Below are 26,571 nucleotides of genomic sequence, written 5' to 3'. Positions count from 1 at the left end.
AGGAATTCCAGCAATTTGCTGCAGATCTATGCCTATGGTGGCTTTCCTATCATTTCCTATGAATAAGGAAATGCTCAGCAAATGCAGGAGGATGTTTCTTCCATAGAGGAAAATGGGAAGTCACTGCTGTCAGGTTTCAATGTTTAAACGTAGCTTTGTACTGTTACGAACGCTGGACACACCATGCCAGACACATCTTTTGTTAGGAAAACTACAGATTAATGAGCTCAGGATGGTGGTTAGAGTTTCTTTAATGGGAAATTGGAAACAAATTGTTCAGAAGTTTTTTTTTTTTTTTTTAAAAAAACATTCTTAGAAAGTGAGAGCTGTTTATGGAGGGTGACTCCTACATAGCCTTCTGTCCCGGCTTGCAATTTCAGCTAAAGGTAGTACTAAAAGTTTCTGTGTGAAATAACTGAAGTTTGGGAGAGACAGAGAAAGAAAGAGAACTAGCTGTGGGTTCTGAAGACATCTTGGGGGGCAGGTGCTCCTTTCTGGACTTTGATGTGTGGCACGAGATATTTCTAGTTTGCTTATGCTGTTTGCCTCTATCTATGCCATGTCTGTAAATTGTGATACTCCCTAATCACCAGTGGTCTCTCCTAAAAAAGGAAGCCAAATTTGGTAGCACTGCTCCCTGGATCCTCACACTGCTCAGAGAAATAGGAAGCACATAACAATACAGCTCACCAAGTTGGAATGTAGTTTCCCTTTAAAGGACACATCTCCAGTTTAAATGTTACCAAATTGATTGAAAATTCAAGAGTATTGCCACAGCCTCTACACTTTCAGTCCATGCTGTTGGACTATGATACCCACGGAAGAGCTCTGCACCAGCAGAGGTTGACACATTCTTCCCTCCCCCGCCCCACCTCATACTTAGGATTTCAAGCATGGAATATTCGCTAGCATTGGAGTTGCTAGATCAAGCCATAGTTCAGTAGCCATAGTTCACATGCTCCAGGTCTTGGTCCAATTCCTGGCATCTCCAGTTCAATGGTCATGTAGCAGGCTATCTTAAAAACCTCTGCCAGGGACCCAAGAGAGGAGAGCTGCTGCCAGTCAGAGTAGGCTACACTGGCTGGCTCGTCTGACTCGGTATAAAGCAATTTCATGTTGTTCTTCTTGTTGTTGTTGTTATTATAAAATTCATACTGGAGGTGCCATGTACAAATATAAAATGTGTTCCAGCTTGGAGATCTTTTTAAGACCCAATTTTGAATGTGGACACTTAAGAGATGGCAGCCTTACTCTAGAGCTTGAGTTCAGGAACCAAAAGACTTACATGGTTTTTTCATTGATATTTTCATTTATTGTTGTACTATCCATCTTCTGTCTTAGGCTTTCTTAAGTAGCCAGTTTCTTCTGGGCTACTCCACTCCAAACAAACTGTCATTTCCCCTAAATTACTTGCTCATATCTCCAGAAAGTTTAAGTGCCCTTCTGGCATGCAGACAATAAAAATGCCTCCCTCTCTTTTGCATGCAGAATGATTCTTCTGTCACTAGGATAGAAAGATGGTTAGCTTTTGGGGATAAGCTAGTGTTTAATACTTAGAACAATCTTTTTCTTGTCATTTTCAAAGATATTGATACAATAGCAGTACAAGACTTCTTGTGCCCAGACAATGGGACAAGAACCTATGAAGCTGTTACATTGTTATCACTGAGCATGGATTGCCACATGAGGCGCTTTGAGCTTTCCAAGAGCAGAATTTGTGGAATTTATTAATTTAGGGTGACCATATGAAAAGGAGGACAGGGCTCCTCTATCTTCAACAGTTGTATTGAAAAGGGAATTTCAGCAGGTGTCATTTGTATATATGGAGAACCTGGTGAAATTCCCTCTTCATCACAACAGTTAAAGCTTCAGGTGCCCTGCCCTCTGTTAAATCTGGTCACTCTAATATAGCTCCTGCAGCTTTAACTTTAGTGATGAAGAGGGGATTCCACCAGGTTCTCCATATATACAAATGACACCTGCTGAAATTCCCTTTTCTATGCAACTGTTAAAGATACAGGAGCCCTGTCCTCCTTTTCATATGGTTACCCTAATTAATTAATATTGAAAATGTGTGAACTGTCCAGAAAGCTTCAGCTATTGGACAGCATAAACTGCAATCAATCAGTCAATATTCCTGAGTTGTACCACTGAGCGATATTAATGGTTTCTTTGAGCACTGTTTTCATGCCTCTACTGGAACTTTCTGGCTGAGATAGCTCAAGGAATTGGCTGATCCTTTGCACATTGAGGGAGGTTGGTTTTTTTGTTTTTTGTTTTAGTATAATCTTTCTTCTATTGACCAAGTGAGGGAACTACCCATTGTTTGGAGTGGAGATTGCACCCAGGAGGAAAAGGAGACTGATGGGAAATGTGCCAATTCATCATACTGTTTGCAGTTTTTAATTTGTTTTATATATGGGAAGCCTTTTCTTCCAGCCTAATAAACATTAAAGATCACAATTCAGTATTATTCTCTACTGCCTTGCCTTTTTATTAAGAGATTTGTTAATCCTGTTATAAGCTCTCCAGAAGGTGACTGGAGGGAATTTGCCTTTATTTTTCTTTAATGTTTGTTGAATGATTAACAAGTTTGTTCAAATATTGTGTTCACTTTGAACTTGCCCCTTTCAACTAATTTCCAGATTGTCTAATCAGATACAATGTAATGAAAGAAATGGAACAATTAATAGGCTAAGCGACATTTAAGCAGAATATATAGCAGTGGTGGCCAAACTCAGGAGCCACATGCTCCCACATACCTGGCTGTTGAGATTGTCATCTGAGAGCCTTTTCTGGGTGTTTTACCCAGGGCTGGTATCAACACCAGCCATGGCCTGGTACCTGCCAAGGGCCCAAACCCCAGCAGGAGCCATTGACATCATGGGCCACCTGGACTTGCCCATCCGCTTCACCATTGCAACCCACTTCTTCCCCTGCCTCTTCCTCTGGCCCAGGAAACAGTGGCCTTAGCTAGACCTACCTTTTATCACACGACGGAGGAGGGAAGATCTCACATTGTGTTTAATACAAGATCCCTCCTCCATTTACACGCGATGACCTCAGGAGGAGAGGCGTCATGCCTGCCATTTAAAAATTTTTCTTAAAGTGACGGGAGTGCATGAACGCTCGTGAGCAAAAGGTAAGTGGTTTTTAAAATTAAATTAATTTCCCTGCTCCCCCCACCCTACCCCCGATGGGCGCAGCGAGGCTCCTGGCTCCATGCAAGGAATCACGCAGAGCTGGGTCAACCTGCGGCAGCGGGCCACATGTTCCGCGGTCTCAGCCCAAGACCATGGAAAAAATGGGCCCAAAGTGTAGGGCTCTATCCCGGGGCAAGGGAGAGATGATCCCTCCCTGATCTTGGGATCCCCAGTGCGTCATGTAGACACACAGGGACAATCCCGGGGTTCGCCCCAGGATAAAGCCCTGTCTAGCTAAGGCCAGCGATGGAGAGGAGGAGCAGTAGATGTCACTTTCTACTTACTCGCTTTCTGCCACCCAAGCAATCAAATAGTAGCAATGGGGAGAAAGAGCATGGAGGTATTATTATTATTATTATTATTATTATTATTATTTATTTATTTATTTATTTATATAGCACCATCAATGTACATGGTGCTGTACAGAGTAAAACAGTAAATAGCAAGACTCTGCCGCATAGGCTTACAATGACTCACTAAGGGAGGGGGGGGGCACTGGTGATGCCCTGCCCAAGAGCCCTCAAAAACCCAGAGCAGGCACAGTTCCTACCATCAGAGGTGAGGTAGGTACCTTCACAGCCATGCTATCTCCAGTGACACTCATTACCAAATCAAATGAATTCTAGTTTCCAGGCAAAGTTCTTTTTATCTTCCCTAGCCTTTTAAATTATTAGCTTTGTATTTTCTGCTTCTGCTTGTTCAGCTGTGCTCAGGTTTTTTTAAAAAAATCCGCAGTTCATCTACTGGATTTTTTTTTTTAAAACACTTTAAGGATTTTTTTTCAAAACATACGTTTTACTGCCATGGAAATTCATGGAATTGAAAAGTGTGGTAGGAATGTCTGCAAATAAATAAACCAGTTCCTGACTTGTTCATGTGTGGCTTTGAAGCAATTAATGAAAGGAACTACATATTAACAAATAAACCTAGCATGTGTATGTTTGCTAGGGCTGCTCTGGGTCCATCCTTTGATTTATTAAAACAAAAGGCAGAATTCAAAACCATTCCTAAAAGTGCTGTGGATATGGGAAGAATGTGATACTTATAACCTGGGTTTATGACAACCGTACCAGAATGTATTATTGCAGAAGACCTTGGGTATTCTTCTGACTTTTGAGCTTTTCCAGGGCACAGATTGAAGTGTCATAAAAGCCTGCAAATTGGTTTAACCAGAGATCATGGCAGGATGCAAAAATTAAAGATGAGTACTGATAATGATGGCTCTAGAAAACTGCCTTCAGCTCGCTGAAAATCTTTTTGCAGTCTTTGAGAAGGGAGGAAAAAAGCAGGAGAAAGAAGAAGGCAGAATCCCTGCGATATGCAATGCACCTTATCTTTTTCAGTACATTTATGAGTTCAGTCGATTACACAATGCACTTTTTTTAAAAAAAAATGACTTCAGAAGTAGAGTTTTGATGTTGCTGAACACCTTTTCCAATATCACCACTTAGATTTCTGTTCTGCTTTTTGTTACCATAGGGCAAGAAATTAACTTTCCTGCTTTATAGATGAAGGAATGTTGAGTGGTAGAAAATGCTGAAACGTGTCAATATAATTTTAGGCTAACTGTGGAATTCAATCTATTCATAAATTGTTCTTCAAGCTGAAATGCTATAGTATTCATCTTAGTATTCTTGCATATACCAATTGATATAGCACAGTTTAGAATCATACAAAAACTGAGGAGTGATAATCATTGGGATAGGAAGCAATGTGAAAATTGTCTTTAAAAGATTGTGAAAAGTCTTTAAAATGAGCATCATTATGAGAAGCTGAGATATATTTCCCTTGAGGCTCGAACTGGTTTTGAGAACAAATACTGAAATCGAGTATATGTTATAACTCCTGTGTCTCTTTCTGTCTTACAGATATGTTATCCCATCCTTGCAAAGATCTGATGCTGGTTTTTATCAGTGTGTTGTGAGGAACAGAATGGGTGCACTCTTGCAAAGAAAATCAGAAGTCCAAGTGGCATGTATGTGTGAAAGGCATTTATTCAAATGTTTCTTAATAAAATCCCAAACTCATTTGTGCAGATAACAATATTATAGCCATTATTCTGCCCATTTGTGTAGACCTGTCCTATTGTCTCTGAAAGGACGAAGGTGGCACTACCTCCAGACTCTAGAGCAGTGGTTAGCAACCTAATGTCCTCCAGATTCTTTGGGCTACAACTCCCATGAGGTCCAGCCCATCACACCCAATGTCAGGAATGAAGGGAGTTGCCATCCAACACAACTGTAGGGTACCAGGTTGCCTACCCTTGCAGAGTATTCTCACAGTAGACTTACCTAGTCATCTTTCCACTTTCCAAAAATATATAATGGGCAATGCAGACAATTCTTAACATCTATAGTTTTGAAGCTGAAGACCACCAAGGATGAGTAGGCACCCTTTAGTGTGAATGAGGTTGGGAAGGTGCTAAACATACAGTACAAAGCACAAAACAGAGGTCCATTTTAAAATCAGCATACTCACACCTAGAAATTAAAGGTTTGGTTGACAAATACCCCCACAAGTCACACTTTGAGACAGGTCTGCTACATCCAAAGTTACAACTGTAGAAACTGTCAAGTTTGACCTTGGATTAAATCCTTGACTTTCGCTAGGATGTACGTGTAGATTTTCTTAATTGCAGTTGCCAAATTGTGTGACTTAAGTTGTAAAATACATCTGTTCTCAAAATCAGCGGTTCTTAGTTTTTTAAAAAAATATAGTCTTGAAGACTATATTTTAATATGGTCTTGGTGAAGAATTCTTCCTGTGGAACTGAGACACCTTCAGTTTAGTTAAGTCTGTTTTACCATTCTGTTGGTGGGAAGCTCTACCCACCTGTTCCATATCATTGTCCGCCTGTGGAGAAGACAAGTAGAAATCTCACAAGTAAGATGAAGTTTCACCATTTGTTTATACTCTACACGTCTCTGTCTGAGACTTTGATTATTGTTCCTCAGGGCACTTAACTGGAAGGTCAGCAACAGTGGCTGTCATTTGATAAATGGCAGGAAGATGAAGTGGGTGAATGGAATTCTTTATTAGACATGACCATTTACAAGGAAGTGATTAAATGGAGAAGAGAGGTATCATCAGGGAAAATGTGCTGAATTTATTTTTCCTGCAGCTTAATATTAACATCAAGAATAATAGTGTGTAATGCTCTGCAAATTGGCCAAGCAGCCATTAACTCTTCCAGCTAACCATTATCTAATATCTGCTTTGCAGATATCATGCAACACAGACTGCTTTAAAAAGTTGTTGGAACTGTGAAGTGTTTTAAGGTTTTAAATGATTTCACCAATATGAAGCAGGGTTTGTACAGACATTGGTGGAGAGCTTCCCAGTCTGCCTTCCTTTAGAAGCATGAATTCCCTTTGCCCTTAATCTCAGTTAAGCAATATATGGGTGGACCAATGTTACCCATTGACAATAGGTTTCCCCTTAACCAAGATTTGAAGCCAACTTCAAAGCGTGCTCCTGTTCTCTTAACCCCCAATAATAGATCTCCACTAAGCAGTAACTGTGATCAAGACAGCCATTCTCCTGCCATTACAGCAGTTTTTGCATTAGAAGGAAAGCATTTTACTGCTTTCATATGATTTATTGAGAATGAGACTACAGGAGACTGTACTAACTAAGCCAATGTTAATTTTGAGCACAAGGAATTATGCAAGGTAGACCATTTTAAACGTAACATCTAAGGGATCAATAAGCCAAATTAGGCATGTGGTTTAGAAACAACTAAGAGTGAAGCATGCTCATATTTGTTAACCCATGAAATTTGCCAAGCAACAGCTCCATGGTATTTTGGTTTTGGCACACAACAATGTTTACATAAAAGAATGTAAAACTGCTTTGAGCTTTACAACCCCACGTTCCCTAATAAGCATAAATTAAGAACAGCGTTACTTCTGTTAGAAACATGGTTTTGGAATCTCATTGTGATCCAGAGATTTAATTATAGAGATAAGAGACGATAGCTAAAATTCCACTGTTCTTACTAATTGTGCCAAAATCAGTGAAAAGAAAATTAGTGGGGCAATCCTATACTCACAGTGTGCCAGGAGTGGAGATATGCCAGTTAAACCACCATCATATCCAATGGGAGAGAAGGGGCAAAATACAGAACCAAAAAAATAAAAAATGGCATAAAAATGACAGGCACACCCATAACCCACCAGTAAAAGACTGACCCAGCAATGACCACGTGCTATCCACACACAGAGGCAGACCATGAAGTCATGACTATGGACACACCCACACCCACACCCACACCCACACCCACACACCACAGAAGCCAGCCCCACAACCAGCTTTAGTAGCACAGCCAGTAACAATTCCAATATTACCCAAGCATCCCTCCAGGAAGGCTTTTAATCCCCTGTGCTCCTCACAGCTACTGTTTTATGAACACAACACAGACAGAGAAAGTGGGGAGTAAGGAGAAGATCAACAAACAGCACCCATATAGCTCCTTGGGCAAAGAATACCTGCAGAGAGCACATACAGCCCTCCTGGGACAAGGGTTCAAGACTTACCCAGGAGGAAAAGACTGCTTAGGCAGGCATCCAAGGAGAGTGGCCAAGACAAGCCTTAAGGGCAGCCCAAGACACACACTCTGCACACCATGACACCTCACCATGGGATATATAACCTCAAACCCAACCTAGACACCAACCCTAAACCCAAACCCTCCCCACATGCCACTGAGACTTCCCCCCAGCCACGGAAAGTCAGTACACAACCAATCAATGTCACAGCCTTTACTGAACGGCGCCTGGATGGAGGCGATCCTGAAAGGGAGAGACACATGTGTGGGGTTGCCAGGCAGTCAGCACAGTGAGGCTCCTGTGCCTTGCACAATGGCTGTATAGATAGCAGTCAAGTAGGTGCAGCCCAGTGCCCGGACCATGTGGGGTTCTCCATCCTAGCACCCCCAGAACCTGTGGAGCTCCCTGCCCTGTTCCCCTCAGAGTCCTTTCTTGGAGCCAGTTGTTGGAGTGGAATAGAGTTTGTTGTTGTGTGTTTGTGCCTGGGTTCCCAAGACAGAATATCTGTTAGGGCTCTAGGCAGACAGGAACATTATCAATATGCTCCTCTTCCTATTATTATTATTATTATTATTATTATTATTATTATTATTATTATTATTATTATTTATTTATATAGCACCATCAATGTACATGGTTCTGTACAGAGTAAAACAGTAAATAGCAGGACCCTGCTGCATAGGCTTACATTCTATTAAAATCATAGTAAAGCGATAAGGAGGGGAAGAGAATGCAAACAGGCACTGGGTAGGGTAAACAGGCACAGGGTAGGGTAAAACTAACAGTATAAAGTCCAAACAGCATCAGGTTTTAAAAGCTTTAGGAAAAAGAAAAGTTTTTAGCTGAGCTTTAAAAGCTGTGGTTGAACTTGTAGTTCTCAAATGTTCTGGAAGAGCGTTCCAGGCATAAGGGGCAGCAGAAGAAAATGGACGAAGCCGAGCAAGGGAAGTAGAGACCCTTGGGCAGGCGAGAAACATGGCATCAGAGGAGCGAAGAGCACGAGTGGGGCAATAGTGTGAGATGAGAGAGGAGAGATAGGAAGGAGCTAGACTGTGAAAAGCTTTGAAGGTCAACAGGAGAAGTTTATATTGGTTTCTGAAGTGAACTGGAAGCCAATGAAGAGATTTCAGAAGTGGAGTAACATGGTCAGAGCGGCGAGCCAAGAAGATGATCTTAGCGGCAGAGTGGTGGACAGAAACCAACGGACTGATGTTAGAAGAAGGAAGGCCAGTGAGAAGAAGGTTGCAGTAGTCCAACCGAGAAATAACCAGTGCATGAACAAGCATCTTGGCAGAAGAGACAGACAGAAATGATCGAATCCTGGCAATATTATACAGGAAAAAATGACAGGATTTAGCTACTGCCTCAGTATGAGGAATAAAGGAGAGCGAGGAATCAAATATAAAGCCAAGACTACGAGCTTCCTTGACCGGAGTGTGTGTGTGTGGGTTGGAGACAGGCTGTTTCATGCAAAGTTCCCTTTCTCACTGTTTCCCATCACCAGAGTTCCCCTTCATGCGTTCTACATGACATGGCATGGGGTATGGGGCCCAAGCAGTACAGCCCTATGCTGCAGTCCCTGTTATTGAAATGATTTGGTCTCTCTGTGTGGAGAGAGTTGCTGGTGGTGATCTCCTATGATTGGATGTTGAATTACTCAATACTGTCTGCCCTGTTGTGGCAATGCAAGCAGGATGGAAGTCAATGGGAGAAATGTTCTTTGTGCCAGGTTCAGGGCTGGTGTAAAGTTGTGTGTGAGTGTTGCTGCAGGGTAGGATTTGGCATAAATGATATCCTCCCCTGTGCCTCCTCCGTCTCACCCAGGACTCTACTCCATTTTACGTGTTCCATTGGTAAATGTTTGCCAGTGGAACCGCTGATGATCTGCCATCATAGCAGGGCTTCTATGATGCCAACTGAGAGGCCAACTTTGCCTCTCAGTTGGCATCTCTTCAGTATAGGATGGCATCCTAAACATTCAGAGCTCTGTTTATGTAGAAAGTACCTTATACTCCATTTAAAAAACCAACAAATTACAAATCCAGAACAATTTCCAAAATTAAATAAGAGCCATGCTGGATCAGACCAGCCATGCTGGCTCACCCAGCACTCTCCCGCCTATGTTCTCCAGCAACTAGCATACATAGGAATACCAATGTACATAGGCATACTGCCCCTGATACTAGCCATCAGAACTAGTAGCCATTGATAACTACCATACAATGAATTATATGTAAAAATTAGTCTTCAAATACGGAATGTACATGGGAAAGGATCATAAACTTTCATTTGTAGATAACATTTATGGTAAAGAAAAGCATTGTGCAAAAGAAATAACTAGTTGAATTGAAAATTCAAACAGAAGTGCATAGGAAGAAATTCTTAATTAGAAAATGCCTAAATTGTGAAAGCTAAACTGATCATGTAACAACAAGGTTAATTAGAACTACTTGCATGGTTCAATACTTCTTTTTAAGTAGGTAATCTGATTAGAGTGGTAAACAAAAAATATGGACTTTTGTGACCTATACAGTGTTAATTATTTTAGTTGGAAAAGTCATGTTGATGATTAAAGCCCATTTCAAAATACTGGCTTGATTTTCCATGGCTAGGCTGGTCAGTTCCTTTGCAGGTCCATCAGTTTCTCTTTTATTTTGCAGCTCAGTCATGTAGTAGAGTAGACATTTTAATTCTGATGTTTTAACACTGATGGTACTATATAAATAAATAAATAATAATAATAATAATAATAATAATAATAATTCTCCCCATCCATTTCCCTTTTGTCTATTACACAAAACACTATTTTGAAAACATGTGTGGCTTCTTCAAAATGGATCATAATCAAGCCTCTGAACCTTAAACTGCTGCCTTCTTTACTTGTTCGTGCCCACTTAGTTCACACTCTTACTTATGCATATCTGGCTCCTGTTCCTAGCCCCTTTATGCGTAATTTACAGTGTAATCCTACATATGGATACTCAGAAATAAATAATAGTGAATTCAATGGGGATTACCTCTTGGAAAACAGGTATAGGATTGAAGCCCTTGCCCGGTTTTCTAGCCTAATGTCCTTGCCCTACTGTACTTCCCAACCTCTGATGACCTTCAGTGGATTTCCCTAAGTTTAGATGAGTGTCTACAGCACAAAGAGACTTTTTGGTGGTGGCACCTCATCTTTGGAATTCTCTTCACAGGGAGATTCACTATTATCATTCAGAAACCAGCTAAGTCCATCCTATTAACTCTAACCCCTATAATTAACATGGATGGTTTTTATTGGTTTTATTCCACCTTTTTTATTCTGCATAGCTGGTTATATTGGCACTGCCATTTTGCTTTGAAACTGATTATTTTTGGATTATATTTTGGATTTTAATTTCAGTTTAAACTTCTTTGAAAAAGGTGGGATGGATTAAAATAAAAATGAAAACGATCCAGGTATGCCCTTAATTGCTCAAGTCCCAAATAGAAGATCCACCTTACAATTTCAGTATAAAGTTATCTATTTACATGTGCCTTAGGATGTTTTTATATATTGTAAAATTAAGTGTCAGAAGTTCATCTGCTATGAAATATGCCAATTTCAATTGCAGGAAAAAGTCAATTGCCTACTCAAGGAAATGCAAACATGCAGCAGTGCTGACTGAGGCATTTCTCGGATGTCCTAGAGTCACTGGGCTTTGCCTCATGCCTCGCTACACACCCACAAACCTGCACTCATCAGCACTACCATAAGATCTGTTACATCTTGCTGCTTAATTATGGCAATGGCAATGACTGCTATAAAACATAATTATTATTCTCTGTGACCCCTAAAAAGTAACGACATGGCATGGAAGAAGAAACTTCTGGGTTTCTTAGTCTAACTTTTCGTTGCAGACATGGGGGATTTCCAAGATGTGGACCAAAGGAAAACTGTATCTCAAGGGCAAGCCACCGTTCTAAACTTCCCAGATATCACAAGCTACCCCAGACCACAAGTGACTTGGTTTAGAGATGGGCACAAGATTATACCAAGCAGCAGAATGTAAGTCAAAATCAATTATTGCTTGAAATATGATTAACTGCACTTGTTAATGTAGCTTACATTTTAAGCACCCAATTAAGGTTTAAAGACAATAAAGCAAGTCAATGCACTCCCTTGCTTGAGATAGATGGCTGCTTTAAGGTTGGTTCTAAAATCTTTCAGCAAAATAACTTTTTTTGATGATAATATTTTGATCTCCCCTTACAGTATCAGCCTGATCCCTGGCATACTTTTAGAAAGACCCATACGTATCCAAGAAATGATCTATAATTGAATGTGCAAACTTTATGATTTCTGTTATTTACTTATAAATGGGAAATTTTCTTGACAATGAAATGGCAATTAGTGTTTATTTGTTTTATACCCCTTTACCCTGCAATGACAGTTTTCTTTCTTCTGGTCTAATTAACAGTTCACCCATTCATAGAGAAATGGCTGCTCTCTGCTACCTAAGCATTCTCTTTAGGTGTACCAGTTCTATAATTGTAAATCATATCTAAAATGCCAATCTGATTTTAACTCAAGCTTTACCCTTTCTCTTAATTAGGATATTTTAAGACCATATTTTCTTCTTCCAACAGTCCCCTTATGTAATTTTGTAAGCAATTAGTGGATGATCAAGGTTTGTGTGTACGCGTGTGGGGGCAAGAATGTCAGACGGAGCAATGCACATAGATACATCCACAGATCCAGTGAAGGTTGTTGATTATGAAGAGCTTACAATGCTAGTGGAAACTGGTTTTGTTATTTAGTGGATGGAAGAAACTGTGTAATTTTCTTTTGTAGCCTGATAGACACATTTCCTGTATGAAAAGTTATTGGCGCCCCGTGATTTGTGGACAGTGTATCAACATGAGTTGGCAAAAGTGTATGTGTTCACATCTCCTAGATCTACTTCTGATAAATATTATAGTTTATGATCCTGCACTAACCTTGGAGAGAATTGGAAGTCTGTTTCCCTGTCTTTTTCATCTGTGCTCACTTGCCTATAAGAATACCTTCACCACATTCCCTATTGCCCATCCTGCACTGCTTCTTCCACCCATTTCATCCAGTCCATCCCACCTCAACCTAAAGCCCTACTTGGGTCCCAAACAGCAGCAGCAATTTTGTGCAAATCCTGCTGTTTATGGACACCATTTTGCACAAATCACAATTTTCATGCACACACATGGAATAATCTGCAACCGGATTCCTCTGGTATTCCTAGCAGCAAGTGGCTCACCTTGTCTGGTCATCAGCCAGCCTTGTGGAGGAAGTACTTAGTTGTTCTGCACAGGAAGAGATGTCATGCCAACACCATCGATGGGATATGCTAATCTTTCCTATTGGTTACTCAGCATCAACACTGAGCAAAGCTGATCCTCAGCTCCTGGGCAGCTTACATGAAAAACAGGTTTTCCACTTTTATGCTTCCTTACTGGTGTTCTTCTATGGATTCTTGTTAGTTTCTCCCATTAGTTAAAGCTAAACTCTGTGTGAATTTGGTGAGTAAACACCTGCCTTTTCAAAGCCTATCTGCGAGTTCGCCTGTTGTGTATTTCTATAAATGACAGACCATTGTTTGACTTTTCCTTAATTGTGCCTTCATTACCACATCGACATATTGCTCTGTGGAGGCAAAGTGAGGGATACGCAGGCTGCAAATCAAGCCTCTGAACTAATTTATTAGACTTTGCGTTAAACTATTTTGGAGTACTTATAATTAATTATGCCATCAAGTGCTTTGGTGGTCATTTCTCTAGGAACATATCTCTCATAGGAACTCCTTAAGCGTCCTTTTAATGTATGCTGTGCTTAAAACGTTGTTCCTAAATACTCCCTTGGTGCTTGCTCGGGCAGTGCTGTGAGGAACAGAGCTCAAAATCATCTCAATAGTTTATCCAGAAGGTGCTTGTATGTCTGCGGTTTCTATGAAGAAGTATAATGTCTACCATTCTCCGGGTTTATCTATCTACAGTAAATATTCTGCACGCTTTTATCAGCTTGGTGCTTGCTGGGTCTTTTGTTTGTTTAGGTTTTCCTGATACACCAGCTGTTGCAAACACCACCCCTGCTCAGCTGTGATATGGAGCTGTACAATTTTTGTGCCAGGAATGTAGCAATCCAATTTACCGCTAATTTTGATCTCTTCATTACGTGTTATCGTGTTATGCTATTTGAACTGATTCAGCATCTTTTGGTTTTACTTAAAATGTCTCACTCCTGTTGCTGTGCTGGTTTAAAGAAAAAGCCTACCTTGCTAGGTACATGCTTTTTTATTTGCGAGTTACGCTATTATTTGCATTTGATTTACAGTCCCCAGTATTTTTTTAAAAAAATGCCCACTGATTTTTTTAAGCAGTTATTCTGTTCGATTTCTTTTGGATATGGAACAAAAGTCAGTATAGGATTCCAGCATTCTAGGATGGAATGGTTTCTAGGCATTACCCTTAAAGGAACAATGCTCTGCCTGGTAGGCTTGCACCTTCCAAGGCTGTTTCTCTCTGGGATCTGTATTTGATGTTTTTGCATTTGGATCTGAAGCTCTAACCCTTAACTTTGCTGGGCTCTGATAGGCCCTATGTGTGTGAGAGAGGTCTGCCTCCTTCTTCCTATTTTTTATATTAATAACATTGTGATAAGGTTTATTCAACCATCTAGACGGATGCCTCTCAACCCAAGCCAGACAAGTGGTTTAGGAGGAAATTATGGTTAAGGGTACAGAGTGCAACTGAGGGTTCTAATTAGTAAGTTCACATTCCTTTTCCCATTGCAGATCATCCATCAGGGTGATCAAAGCAATTTTTGTTCTAAAAATCAGGCCAGAAAGCCGACTTGCATAGATCCAATCAATACTTAAGAATGCTTGGAGCTGCCCTGCCATCACTATCTTGTTACCAAAAATAGTACATCAGAGGCCAGCCTATTGTTCCTTATGAGGTGAATCTAATGAAGGGTTTTCCCTTCCTTAAGAAGAGATGGAGCTATCCTTTTGCGGAGGGATCCAATGACCACCAAACTGCCCAGAATGCTTAATTTCTCACAGCTAGATCGTATTAGTCAAGAAGAACAAGGATTGAGTATACATGTGATCCACTGGACATTTCTGAGCAATTTTTCTGCATTCTTGGGAGAAACACTCATGTCATGTTCACCCTAGACATGCTTGCTTGAAATGAAATCATATTGCATTCAGTAGAGCTTTTTTCAAAATGAAGAAGTTTAGGATTGAACTTGCATATGCATTTATCATGTCTGACTGGCCTCCTGTCCCAATAGTTCTCTATCTTTCAACACATTACCATTCATATCTATATCCATGCATTTCAATTTCAGGAGCCTTTGCATGTTTGTCTTAGTGTATTACACATACACAAAGAAAAGAAAAGAAAAATATTTTAGTGTTATTTTTTTCCAAGTAGCTGCTATTTATATTTTTATGGCTTTATGTAAGCTGTCTTGAGCATCAGATGATGATAAGGCTGGGTACACATGCCTAAAATAAAACAATAAGAAAATAAAAAATGGCAGATTTATACATGGTGAGTGCAAATCTGTAACCATGCTTAATCTGCATAGTAAAACTGCAAGAAGAGTAGCAGAGCAAATTATCTTCACCTTACCTTCTGTTTCATAAAAGATTACTATCTTTTTGTTTTCCTTGAGAAATTGTACGATCTACTAGAATCGGTCTGAGGACTTTTATCCCACTGAAAACAAAAACTGAAGGTGCTTATCAGCACAGCAAAACATGTTTTACTTACTGCCAGATTTCTACTTAATTACTGGTACTTCCCACAAGTGTGCATCCATTAGCCTGCCAGGCAAGAATATTGGTGTCTGTTTACTCTTATATGTTGTCGTCTTTATATGATGTCCAATGAAATTACAGCTAAAGCTTCTCAAATCTGTTGCATTATTATGCTAGCTTGTGGAATAATATCAGCTGTCACCATAAGTGGTTAGCTCTTCCCACGAAATGCAATCTAGTACGTTATTAAATACCAGAACATCCATCAACTATTAAACTTCTTAGCTGTTATCCCATGTACTGTGTATAGTATCCTTTAGAATTAAAAGAATACATCCCAATGACATAATTTAATCTTCCTTAATCGTTTTTTTTTAAAGATCCAGAGATTTGTTTCTACCATATTAGGTATGATTTCCGTTGTTCTCTCAGGCAAATATGCATGCATAATATACATGTTGTTCAGATGTTTCAGTGCTTGTGCGCTACCCACCTCAGAGGATTGCATTACTCTTGCTAAACAAGCCTATTAGGATGAGGCTATTTACTATCTGGTGCATGGAACCCAAGTAACTGGTCCATTTCACATATCCTATAAAATTCAGAGCAATCAATGGAGTTGTCAGTGAAATGTAAATTACAACAGTAATGACAGAGGGAGGCTAGGTTAATAACTTTGAAATACTACTAACATCGAATACTGAAATAATTTGTTGATATCCAAGCATGTTTTAGGGCATGGGTGGCCAGAAATGGAGTGAAACTGGCCTAAAATCGTTCTGATCTTCCAGATTCAGGAAATGCTTCTGAAGGAGTCTTACCACTGCCTCTTTCAGGTTGCATGGTTCAACCCCCCACCGCTTGTAAGGAAACGTTTATCATCTTCCTGGCCCAATCACCTGATTTTCCTGCTGGATTTCACCAGCTGTGAAGGGCAAGGCTCCAACATGCAAGTGGACACACATCCTTTTCCAAGCATCTTGTCCACATCCTCGAGCTGGACTAACTGAAACTCATCCAATAATATTGGAACCAGACAGCGCTCTGGACAGCTTATGAAACTGATCCGCTAAAACATATAATATGGCCTCCAAATCTCAGGAAATTGCCCATCCTTGTTTTAGGGTGATCAGTAGATACCATAAAGTGTTAAAAGTAAACTCTGTTGTTTTAAGCATTAGTTCATCATCAGTGAGGTTTAAGACAATAGTTGTAAGATTGCTCATTTTCATGCCTTTGCCAAGAGCTCATCAATTGGCTATAGGGATGCCACTCTTCTATTATCCCCATCTATACAATATGGTGATAATAAAGGGTTGACTGCAAAGATTTTTGAGATAATGTGAAGTTCTTTAGGAATATAGGAAGCTGCTTCTACTGAGTCTGACCATTGGTCCATCTAGTCCAGTACTGTTGACACTAACTGGCAGCAATGGCTTTCCAGGGTTTCAGGCAGGAGTTTTTCCTGCCCTACCTGGAGATGCCGGGGAATCAAACCAGAGACTTTCTGCGTGCAAAGCAGGGACTCTACCACTGAGCCACACTTTGAACTTGGAAGTGCTATATACATTCTAAGGAAAAAGGAAAGGAACCTCTCGTGAAAACACTTGAGTCATTGCTGACTCCTAGAGGGACGCCTGCTTTCGCTGACGTTTTCTTGGCAGACTTTGTAGCGGGGTGGTTCGCCATTGCCTTCCCCAGTCGCAGTTCCCTTTCCCCCAGCTAGCTGGGTACTCATTTTACCGACCTCGGAAGGATGGAAGGCTGAATCGACATGAGCAGGCTGCCTGAGAACCAGCTTCCGCTGGGATCGAACTCAGGCCGTGGGGAGAGTTTCGGCTGCAGTAACTGCCGCTTAACACTCTGCCCCACACGAGGCTCTATATATACATTCTAAACGTTATAATAATCCTTCAATTTCTTGTATTTGTTATCTCACTGTAATCAAACTATATTATTTGTGAGGGAGCGACTTGAAAGGTTTGCAGCTTTACATAATTAAAAGAATAAACATTTTATATGTGAGGAGTGTTTGTCAAGCTAGATATGGTGGAACCAATGCTGAGCTGTTGGCCTCATCCTTGGTGGAGAACCTTAACAAGGAAATTCCTAAACTCATCATGACCGTAAAATTGTTCTATTGAAATCTTCAGAAATGTAGTTTTATGCATTTAAAGTTGCTTGGGGTATTGTTCCTTTTCATTGCTCAGTTAGTAAAGATTTTAATGGCATAATGTATAACAGTATAGCTATAGCCAGTTACCTCTATGTGGACAGCAAAACAAATAGAATAAAATAAAATAAAATTCTGAAAAGTATCTGTTAGGTAATGAATTAGGTTCCCAGTTTTTGCTTTGATAGCAATTAATGTTTCATGTACTGATTTTTCACTTGAAAACAAACACATATTATTGTACATGTACTGAACCAATACCGGTGCTACATTTCTCTGCAAATATTAGCCTGCCTTACAGCTTATGCTAGTTGCACATAATTGCATTTCACATACACCAGATAATACTTTAATTAAAATTGTGATAATTAGCATGTATTTTTAATGAACAATAAATTCTGAGGTTGCCAAGTCAGTGGTGCATTTGCTGAATAATGCTGCTTCTTTTTTATTTAAAAGAAATAGCTTCTAAAGCTGCAAGGGTTGGTTTTTGAATGTCAGTATTTATCTATACTAACATTAAAACTCACAGATCTGTATATGTTGCTCTCATAGGTTATGTTTATAGATTTGTTTCCCTCCCATGGATAAGGTTTAATTTGGTGAAGGCCTACAAACATTTTCTTTTTAAGCATCTTGCAATTTGTTGGGACCTTTCTTAGGGATGGGCATCAAATTTGGCCAAATCCCAAATCGAATTGGGCTGCTTCAGAGAGACTCAGAAGTTCCCTGAGTTAAAGTAAGAACCCCTGCTAAGTAACCAAAACTGAGGCTGGGCCACCCTAAACTTTTGCATGCATTTTGGTGGGCTACAGAAAAACGGAGTCTGCAAAAAATAATAATATCTACTTTGGTTATCCATATATGGAAATTGCCAAGGTGGAGCGGGATTGGGGTTGGGAGAAGAGTTGACTGACTTACAACCTATCTTCTAATCATGGGCCCTTCCACATGCCGTACTGAAGGCGCATGCATGCACCCCAAGTACGACCCCAAAACGATAGTGTGCACTACAGCCAGAAGAGACGAAGGAGGAGGAGGCTGGGGAATCCGGGCGCGTCCTTGCCGCCACCTCCCCGCCAGCCTCCTGCTGCCGGGGTAAGAGCAACCTGGGTCGGAGAGCTCGGCGGAGGCAGAAGCCGAGCTCTCCGACCCGGGTCGCTCTTACCCAGGCAGCAGGAGGCCGGCGGGGAGGCGGCGGCGGCAAGGACGCACCCGGATTCCCCAGCCTCCTCCTCCTCCGTCTCTTCTGGCTGTAGTGCACACTATCGTTTTGGGGTCGTACTTGGGGCGCATGCATGCGCCTTCAGTACGGCATGTGGAAGGGCCCAGGGAATGGTTTACCAGGAGGCTCCTCAATTTCTGTGCTGCTCTCTATTCCTTTTGCTATTTCTTCTGGGCTAAGAGCACTAATATATTGAAGAGGTTTGTGTAGAGAAATTATTGGGCTGGCTTCAGTACTTACATCTTCTTGAATCCGTATCCTTCCAATTCCAACTGATTCTCCTTATTCCACAATAATACACCTAGACATCACAAGTAGGAAAAGAACAAGGCATGCCATCTACCTATAAGTGGAAGGTCTTTAGGGCATATTTAAACAACAGTTTTATTCCAGTTTAATTGCCATGGCTTCATCAGTTTAAGAGCATCCTCAGATGGGTGGATTTTTGCGTTTCCCTACCGTTGCTATGGCCTCCTACTGCTGTCCCACAATGACGACAGTCTCTTTACACAGGGAGAGAAAGAGGAAGTAGCAACGACCACGTAGCCCATACTGGGGCTGTTCATATTGTGCTGCTTTTCCGGCACACAGCAGGAAATGGCGGCACATTCAGTTCAAAAAAATGAAGAAGAAAAAGACAGAATAAAAGGGCTCTATTTTGCGATAGAAGCTGAGGGAGTGGGAGACATGTGGGAGGCAGATGTCGTCTAATGGATGCACGGAAATCCATAGGTAGGCAGCGAGCATGTGATAAAATGCTCATCTGATGATGTTCTAAGTCTGTGGCAAAGCTATCCTTTATCTTGTGGTGAGAAAGTAAAACTAGGAAGATCAGAAGCAGGCAATGTGGTTACAGACAGATTCTGAAATCTGGGTGACTGAAAAGAGACAATACTGACATCAAAGGTTAAAAAACCAATCGCTGTCATCTCTATGCCTAACACAAGTGACAGTTCCAATGGCTGTAAAATAATCTGGGATGGTGTGGTGGCTGGTCACTATGCTAAGGGCCTTCCTAGACAAGGCCTTAGTGCGCTTTGAGACCCGGTTTCCCTGCTGTGCGTCCAGATGACGCACAGGGGAATCCGAGCCCAGGCCGCACTGAGGCCTCCTCTAACGCCCCATAAGCAAAGTTGCTTATGGTGCGCCTTTTTCGCAGCCCCGGCCTGAGGCTGCGGCTGCGAAACGTCTAGAAAGGGCTGTGGCTTTTTGCGGCTACTCGAGTAGCCACGAAAAGCCACGGACCTGGCACAGTGCTCTTACGAGCGCTGTGTCCATTGGCCGGGGGGGGGGGAAGAGAGGGGCAGGAGGAAGGCTGGACCCGGCAGGACGGGGGGGAGGGAGAGCAGGCATCGGGGATGGCAAGGGGGGGGCTTTGCCCGGGCAAGCGCCGGGCGCTGCCACCTGACCAAACAGGCAACTGGCGCTGCCAGGGCAAGGCTGGGGGCAGGGAGGGGGGCTTTGCCCGGGCAAGCGCCGGGCGCCGCCGCCTGAACAAACAGGCGACCGGCGCTGCCAGGGCAAGGCCGGGGGCAGGGAGGGGGGGCTTCGGTTTTTTTTAAAAACGGACTTACCTGGTCCAGAGTCTTCGGGTCACACGTGGCCCCTTTAACCAAAAAAAACCCATGGCCGACGCTGCAGGGCTTGTGTCGTCCCTACGCGTCGGCCGTCTAGGAGGCTGGGCAGCGCGCTTTAAAGTTAGCGCGCCATCGCCCCGCCTCCCTGCCGGCTTATCCCGGCAGGTCTAGCAAAGCCGTAAGAGTTCCCATGTGCAAAGCTGATCACATCTTCTAATTTCCCCCTCATATCAATAGCATTGGCACTGAGAACATGTGTTTACATGTTGATATTGCTTGTCAAAAGTTATACCATCAGAGATAAACAGAAATCACTGAGTAGATTGTAAAGTTCCTTGGCCAGTCATGTAAAGTATTGCTATGGATTTTTTGCGTTACGTTTTAAAAAGCTTTTCGCATTTGAAAGCTTTATTCATGAATCAGTAAACAAAACAACAAGAAAATCTTTGCATGTTTGGGATGCGGTTTGGCTTTTGCAGCCCCTTCGTAGCAGGTCAACTGTGCTGAACAAAACTCAGCTTGTATTTGAAGAATTTGGTCCATGGCAAAGAATGTGAAGCCAACTTTGCATTAATTAATGCTGGAGAGAAAGGAAGAAACTGGCAGCCTGCCCATGGCTTATCTATGATCCTTCACTGTGAGTGGAATCTCTAACAGTTTTGTGTCTGGCCTTCACCGAACAGATTGCAAATTCATTTAAATAAATTGTAAATGACCCGCCTGAAATTTCATGGCCGCCTTTGATGTGCATTAGAAGCATGGCTCCTGGTTGCAGCAGAACCTTTGGTAACAGGTGTGCAATTAAAAATGGATGGTATGTGCGTGTATTTAAATAACCCAGTCCAAAAATATCTTTACAGAAACGGATTTCTGGAATAAGTTTAAAAAAATGGAATCTCTTTTTGTGAACATGTCACTACTCAGTTCAATGTGTGTGACATATATTATCTTTTAAAATACACATAGTCTGCTGTGGAGTTAAAACATTTATATAGGCCACGCAGGTCAGCCTCTAAGCAAAACAATAAAGAGACAGAAAGCGGACTTAGAAATGGAAATACTCAAGAGTCAGTGGGAAGCATTTTAATCTTCCAGGACATCCTGTAGCAGACTTTAGAGTTGCCATAGCTTAAGGGAAGCAATGTTTCAGAGGGAGATTACAGTGAGAAGTTAGCAAATGGGAGTTCTTTAGGAAATGTAACACCATAGAACTCAGTCTCAATGAGCCCTGGAATTGCATAGTTCAAAGCAGGAAGCAATTCTCCTGCTTAAATGGTTTATTTGTATCACTGCTGTGGGTTCTGAATTTTATATTGTATTTCCTGATGGCTGTATTGGTTTTTGTTTTGTGTTTGTAATATCCTCCAGGATTGAAATGATAAATTATTATCACTGTTGATCTTGCCTGCCCATCACAAACGGCTGGAAGTGGAGTAAGTCACATCCATGTTGCTTGAATCCTGTATTCATTTGCCTGGATTCTCTATATTCAGCTGGGCTCTGTATTTGTTCAGGTGCTTGACCTTAGGGCTTTACTTGGAAAAATATATTTTCTTGTCTCTGAACTCAGCGTATCTAGCTGTTCTCGTAATGGCGCCATGCATCTGATGACGTGAGCTCTGGACCGCAAAAGTTTACCACACCACCCATTCATTTGTCTTTAAAATGTCAAAACCACAAAGACCTTTGTTCATGCTACAATAGATTGACACAGCTACTTCTCTGGAATGTGTTGCTGGAGTCAATGGCCATAGTTACTGCCTCAACTCCGTTTCAGAGAGGGTTTGTCATAATCATAGTTAGTTGATTTATATACTGTATGTTCTGCAAATATATTGTGTTCAAAGCAGTTCACACAATAGACTATTTAAACACAACAACACAATATCCATAACAAATACACTATAACATACCACTGACATATCAACAATTATGATTCAAGTTTAAATGAGTATGAAACATACTAGTAGGTCAGTTAACAATATCCAATAATATCATTGTTATACTCACATCCAACAATTTATTCAGAAGTCCCTGCAAAAGATAAGGATGCTCTGTTGAGTTTTTTTTAATAATAATAATAATAATGGAAAAAATAGATGCAAATTGTGGTAGGGAATCCATACATTTCTGGGTGTGGTGCATTCTGCAAAAGAAATATAAATGTTTTCGACAACATGTGCACATTTGAGACATGTGCAAATAGTACAGTGTACATTTCTAAAATGCACAAAAGCATGCTTTAGTTAATGGGGGCATGTATTCAAATGGCTCCTGCCTGCTAAGGCCAACACTTAAAATGTCTTGCTACACCGTTCAGACATCAGTTCACTCTGTTATACCACAGGGTCATTGTGGTGATTCCATCAGATGTTGGGCCCTATGGACATTTCATGAACTTCTAAGCTAGAATAGTTGGATCTTTAAAGTGTTGCCATAGCTTAAGGGAAGGATGATGATGATGATGATGATGATGATGATGATGACGATGACGATTCCCACTCAGGATACCTATAGCAAATAATTGCTAATATATGCTTCAGGGCCCTTTCCAACACAGCATACCTAAACAATAAGATATGCAGAAATCTTCCAGAAGTTGTAATTCTAAGAAGATTAATTTCAGTGTTTTAATTTATTTATTTATTACATTTATATACCGCCCCACAGCCGAAGCTCTCTGGGTGGTTTATAACAGTTAAAAATAGTAAACATTAAAAAGTATGCAAGATTTAAAAAACCATCAGAAACATAAAAACAGTATAAAAAACAGTATCCATTTAAAAAACAATTCTGGGGTCCATTAAAAATAAACTTAACGTTGTTAAATGCTGTTAAAATGTTAAAATGCCTGGGAGAAGAGAAAAGTCTTGACTTGGCGCCAAAAAGATAACAACGTTGGCGCCAGGCGAGCCTCATCAGGGAGATCATTCCACAGTCAGGGGGCCACCACCGAGAAGGCCCTCTCCCTTGTTGCCATCCTCCCAGCTTCCCTTGGAGTAGGCACTCGGAGGAGGACCTTAGATGTGGAGCGCAGTGTACGGGTAGGTTCATGTCAGGAGAGGCATTCCATCAGGTATTGCGGTCCCAAGCCAAGTAGGGCTTTATAGGTTAAAACCAGCACCTTGAATTGTGCTCTGAAACGTATAAGCCAATGCAAGCAGGCCAGAATTGGTGTTATATGCTCAAACCTCCCTGTTCCAGCTATCAATCTGGCTGCCGCATTCTGCACAAGCTGCAGCTTCCGAACCGTCTTCAAAGGCTGCCCCATGTAGAGGCATTGCAGTCATCTAATTTGGAGGTTTCCAGAGTATGGACAACTGAAGCTAAGTTATCCCTGTCCAGATAGGGGCATGGGCCACCAACCGGAGTTGGTACAAGGCACTCCGTGCCACCGAGGCCGCCTGACCCTCAAGTGACAGAGATGGTTCTAGGAGAACCCCCAAGCTATGAACCTGCTCCTTCAGGGGGTGTGCAACCCCATCCAGAACCGGTTGAACACCCCCCATCCGATCAGAAGAACCACCCACCAGCAGCATCTCAGTCTTGTCTGGATTGAGTTTCAGTTTGTTAGCCTTCATCCAGTCCATTGTCGCAGCCAGGCATATATATACAAGTGTGTGAGCATCTCCCTGAAGTTCATAGGTTTGGCAATTTAAATGGGCACACAGAGAAGGAAACCCTCAAAGACTGATGGAACTGAAGACCATGGACTATGTTTAACAGCACAAGGAGAGAGGGTGAGGGAAACATTACTTTAGCATTGATTCCAGAATGACAAACCTGGATTTCTCTCAGCAAACAGCGGGAAGAGTTGCAAACTTCTACATCATTAGAAAGTTGTGTGCAGAAATACAGAGGAGGCAGAAGCCAGATCTGGCAGTGGCTAGAATTGGCCCAGGATTTCCTATTGTTTTTCAACTGAGTAAAGAAAAGCAGTTCTCTCCAAATTCCAGCTGTTGTCTGTGCCCACTAATTACAATCAGAACAGCCATCCAGTAGAGCGCTGCACTGAGTAAACCTTAGATACACTTCTTTCAGTGTGATACCCTCCATGTATTTTGGACTACAACTTCTCAATCCCTGACTGTTGACTGTGCTGTCTGGGGCTGATGGGAGTTGTAGTCCCAAATGTTGGGGAAGTCTTAGGCCATCAGTTTTATGTCTCCTATAAATCAAGGCGTATTTGGTTACCTTGGATATTTTTTTTTGAGTGATTCTAAATCACATTATAAAATATTGTTATGCTCCCCCATTTTTCCAAGTTGTGAGAAGTTCCAGGTCACAGTGCGAACCCAGATTTGTTTTCCTTTGGAATGGGGTCATAGGAGGCTTATGGCGTTTTACAATATTGTAGTTTATTCACAAATCCATAGGTTGAGCATAGGTGGAGGTAAAGCTCCAACAGGTAGTCAAAGTCCCCTGCTCCCACATCAGACCTCCAGGGAAAGACATCCTCCTAATGCAATTATCTTACATGGCCAGACTTTCTTCCTCTGTTAGGCTACAGTCTTACACACACTAAGTGTAGGACTGTAGGGCACTAATTGGGGTAAGTCCAATTACAATTGATAGAACCTATAACTGAACAGATATGCACAGGATTGCACTATTGGTTTGTGTCTCCAAACCTTTCTAATCTCTGACTCAAAACTACAGTCTGTAGTTCTCCGCTCACAGCTAGTGTATTCCTTTACCCTTGTCGGTTCAGGAGGATAAAGATGAAGTCATCTCCTAACCTTCTTGGGCATCTGCCTGTAATTTTTATAACAGAAGGGTATGTCTGTCAACTTGGCCTGTTGGTTATTAAGAAACATTTGCAGTCCATTCTTGCAATATGTATACTGCCCTTGCAGTACCAAATTTCAGATTGTGTGTCATTGGTTAATCTGAACAGAAAACCAAAGCACAAAAGTATATTTCTGTTGTGAACTATTTTCATGCATGATTGGGGCCTCCCAATAATATGTATGAAACAAATCTGTATGCCTGAAACAAATTACATACCAGAAATGTCTCATCTTCCTCGTCTATAGTGTATTCTTCAACAATTTGTCTTGTTTAGTGCTAAATGACATTTGCCAAAGTTCTAAAAACTCAGTTTCTTGCTTCCAGCCACCATTTATTCTTGTCCTTCTTTTCCTTTAGGAATACTCCTATGCTAGACACAGAATGTGAGATGCTCTTAATAATAATCACTGCTTCAAAACTCTGATTATTTTAAAACTTCAGGTCACATTTTTGGACAATCCATCATCTGTTTCCATGGTAACAGAATGGTAACAAAATGGGAGTGAGCATCCAAAAGCAGAGTTTATTGGGGAGCTTGTAAATTTCAGTTCTGGCAAGTATCCAACTACAAATGCCTTTTTTAGTGTTTGCAGATACTGGAACAAGCCCAATTCTGAATCCCAGTACAGAATACTTTTGGAACTATATTAATTAAAACTTGTGAATCAGACAGAAACCTTTCTCTTAGTTTCCTCCTGGACAAACACACGCGCAGAGCACTGATGTGTTGAGAACTGAGGCTGACAAGGAGATGAATACAGGTGCACATATTTAATCATTAATGATTACAGACTCGCAATGCTTTGCCAGTTTTTTTCTTGTCCACTTTTTAAATGGTGACTATTAAATTATTATGTCACTGTAGCTGCTCATGCAGCGATATGGCTTTACATTGGAAAAATGGAGACAAACATAACAACAGTGCTTATATTGTTTGGTTATTCCTTTTGAGCAGGGGTGGGAATGGTTTGGGGCTGGGGGCTGGATGACCCTCTGCTTGATATCAGAGGGTAGGGGCACACCCCCTGGTGTAATTTGGTCTCTGGCTGAAGCTAGCCCATAGTGGGCCTATTCACACAATCAAGCAGCCCACTGTGGCTTGTTTAAGCCATCCTGGGCTGTGGTGCACACGGGAAGCAATTTCGAATATCCGAGTTGCGACTACAGCTTGTTGTGTCATCCAAACCTGCCAAGGGAGTTTTGTTGGCATGGTGAACAAACCACCCATAACCCTAAAACAGCCCATGAGTTCTGGTTGGTTTGTTAACCGTGCCAACAACTCACCTTCACCA

The 26,571-nt window shown here is 41.4% G+C and overlaps 1 protein-coding gene across 2 annotated transcripts in view; it reads left to right on the top strand.

Annotated features, from left to right (window-relative positions):
* The window catches only part of SDK1 (sidekick cell adhesion molecule 1), a 563,777-nt gene that overhangs the window by 110,923 nt on the left and 426,283 nt on the right, over positions 1-26,571 (top strand). For both annotated transcript variants that reach the window (XM_063143659.1, XM_063143658.1), the window contains exons 3-4: positions 5,072-5,178; positions 11,633-11,780. In XM_063143659.1, coding sequence (XP_062999729.1) covers positions 5,072-5,178; positions 11,633-11,780 — 255 coding nt within the window. The remainder of the gene's footprint in view (positions 1-5,071; positions 5,179-11,632; positions 11,781-26,571) is intronic.

The sequence above is a fragment of the Elgaria multicarinata genome, chromosome 17 (genome assembly GCF_023053635.1).
Source record: "Elgaria multicarinata webbii isolate HBS135686 ecotype San Diego chromosome 17, rElgMul1.1.pri, whole genome shotgun sequence".
NCBI classification, from domain to species: domain Eukaryota; kingdom Metazoa; phylum Chordata; class Lepidosauria; order Squamata; family Anguidae; genus Elgaria; species Elgaria multicarinata.
The sequence above is the reverse complement of the archived record's forward strand: the minus strand, read 5'-3'. Positions and strand labels throughout refer to the sequence as shown.